At 42.3% G+C, this 2407-nt stretch overlaps 1 protein-coding gene across 1 annotated transcript in view; it reads left to right on the top strand.

Annotated features, from left to right (window-relative positions):
* Positions 1-1599: 1599 nt before the first annotated feature.
* Positions 1600-2407, top strand: part of Stk17a (serine/threonine kinase 17a) — a 35603-nt gene continuing 34795 nt past the window's right edge. Inside the window, exons 1-2 of the mRNA XM_004629653.2 lie at positions 1600-1734; positions 2133-2332. Of these exons, the coding sequence (XP_004629710.1) occupies positions 1600-1734; positions 2133-2332 (335 nt within the window). The remainder of the gene's footprint in view (positions 1735-2132; positions 2333-2407) is intronic.

Below are 2407 nucleotides of genomic sequence, written 5' to 3'. Positions count from 1 at the left end.
CTTATTCCATGAGCTATAAACCTAGTTGAAGGTGATTGGGCTACCATTGTTTTTTCTGAAAATACGCTCAGTTTTATTGTTGTTCTTTGGTAGTTTATATATATTTGCTTTCTCTGCCTTTTAAACTTTATTTTCTTTGTAGTTTACTGTGACATGCCTACCTATGGTTTTCTGCATGATAATCATGTTTCTTACCTCTGATTTCTTCATTAGTTTTGAAAATTTTTCCATCCATTGCCTATTCAAATATTGCCTCTATTCACTTATTCTCTCTATCCTGATACTCCAATCACGTGTGTGTTAGAATGTTTTACAATATAGCATGTGTGCTTTTCTCTCTTGTCTGAACTTTAAATCCTTTCATCTCTGCTGTTCAATTGTGTATATTTTGTTTGGCATTACTTGGTTCACTAATTCATGCCAAAATTGCATATGACCAATTATTAAACTCATTACACCATGCTGATTTTAGTGTGTGTGTGTGTGTGTGTGTCTGTGTGTCTGTGTGTCTGTGAGTGTGTTTAGTTCAACTTCTAAAAATATTGTATTCTTTGGAATTTCCAGTTCTCACTAAAACTTTCTAACTTGTCATTTAACTTTTTAAAGACAGTAAACAGAACTGCTTTTAACTACCTTTAAACTTCAATCTGTGGATTGTCCATGGATTTCTCATTCTTAGCATATATATGAAGGTTCTACAAGGTGTTCAGGGTCTCACTACTAGATCACACTCGCAGTGATCTGCCTGTTTACAGCCTCCCAAGAGCTGGGATGAGAGGTGCTCACTACCACATCTAGTCTCAACTGCTGTCTCAGCATGCCCTGGGCTCATGGCCCGCACAGCAGGCCCCAGAATTGAACCCCTGGCCCCTGTACCCACTTGCAAGCATTTTAATCCACTGAGCTATTTTGCTGGCTCCTGTTTTTAGCTTTAAAGATAACTCTTTTGTGTTTATTTTAAAATTGAGTACAGCATTATGTATAAAATACTGCATAAACACAGCATTGTTCTAGATGATGTAGATTGCACCAAAAGGGAATTTACTGTTGCCTTTCCAGAGTGGCTGGCAGTCCTCGCAAGGGCTACTCTATTTCCCTTTAACTGGTGCTCCAAGAGCGTAGCCCTTCAGAGTCCTGAAGCCCAGACAGTTTACTGGCACCTTTTCTTTCATGGAGCCAAAACTCCAGTCTCTTCTCATCTCATTAGATGCTGAAGAATCTGCTTACTTTGCCAACTGTTTGGCTATTGCTATAGAATCACCACTAACCCATGGGAAATCCTTTCTGGAACATCCTTTCTGAGATTGTAGTCATCCAAGTACTTGCTGCCTTTGAAGTACCCTGATGCTTTCAAGCAAAGAACATGTTAACATTTATTTAATTTTTCCTGCTTTTCTAATGTTAGCAACAGTGCAGGTCCCAAATGGACTGGTCCATTATCCTCAGAAGTGAAACTCTATTGGAACAGTTTGAGCAGAGCAGCTATATGATTTGATTTGACTCGTTAACAGATAATTTTCATTGCCTTGAAAAACAACTCTGGGATTAAAGAGGAAGCAGAACGGAAGCAGATGGCCTAGTTAGTCAGCTATCACCATAATGCAGGCTACAGATAATAGTGACTCAATCCACTGTGGAAGTGGAGAGAAGAGAAAGTCAGGAGAATTTGCTGAGAAACGTGATGAAGAGTATGAGAGAAAGGAGTCACAGCTAACCAAAGCACACTTCGGAAAGGTGGAGATGAAACTGAACAAAAGTGCAGTCATGAAGGTGTTCAGGAACTTATTTTTGCATGTGTTAAGTCCAAAATGCTAATTTGACATCTAAGTAAAAATGCCAAGGGCACATAGTTAAATATACAAATCTGAAGTTCAAGGAATGGTTGAAAGCTTGAGATACAACTTTTGTAAACATCAGTGTTCGTTAAAACCATTAAAATGGATGACAGCACCTCAGAAGTAAATACAGAGGAAAATGCAGACTTAGAACAACAATGTACTGCCTCTAGAGTCATCTCCCAGTGTAAAAGGGAGAAAAATCGCCCATTCAGGATAAAGAGAATCATGAAGCTCCTATTCATAGTTCTTATTCCCCCCTTTCCTCAGCCAAGGGTCAGTTTTTGGTAAACTCAGACGCTCAACGCATACTGCAACCCAACTGATGTAGTCGGTCCTCCTAATCAAAAGGGGGCGCTGTGGGTTACTGCCAGTCCGCCCAAGCCGCCCACTTTCTCCGGCCAGGCTGCACCTTCTCCCTCAAGGCGGCAGAGGACGTGTGCGAGTCGCGAGGAGATTCCTCGAGGGGCGGGTCCTGCGCGAGGGGCGGGGCCTACGTGAGGGGCGGGGCCTTGAGAGGGGCGGGGCTGCCGGGAACCGGCCGGCGGCCGCAGACGGAGCGCGGCGAGGGG

The sequence above is a fragment of the Octodon degus genome, unplaced genomic scaffold (genome assembly GCF_000260255.1).
Source record: "Octodon degus isolate 3935 unplaced genomic scaffold, OctDeg1.0 scaffold00031, whole genome shotgun sequence".
Lineage (NCBI taxonomy): Eukaryota > Metazoa > Chordata > Mammalia > Rodentia > Octodontidae > Octodon > Octodon degus.
Note: the sequence above shows the minus strand (reverse complement) of the source record. Positions and strands in the feature narration are given on the sequence as shown.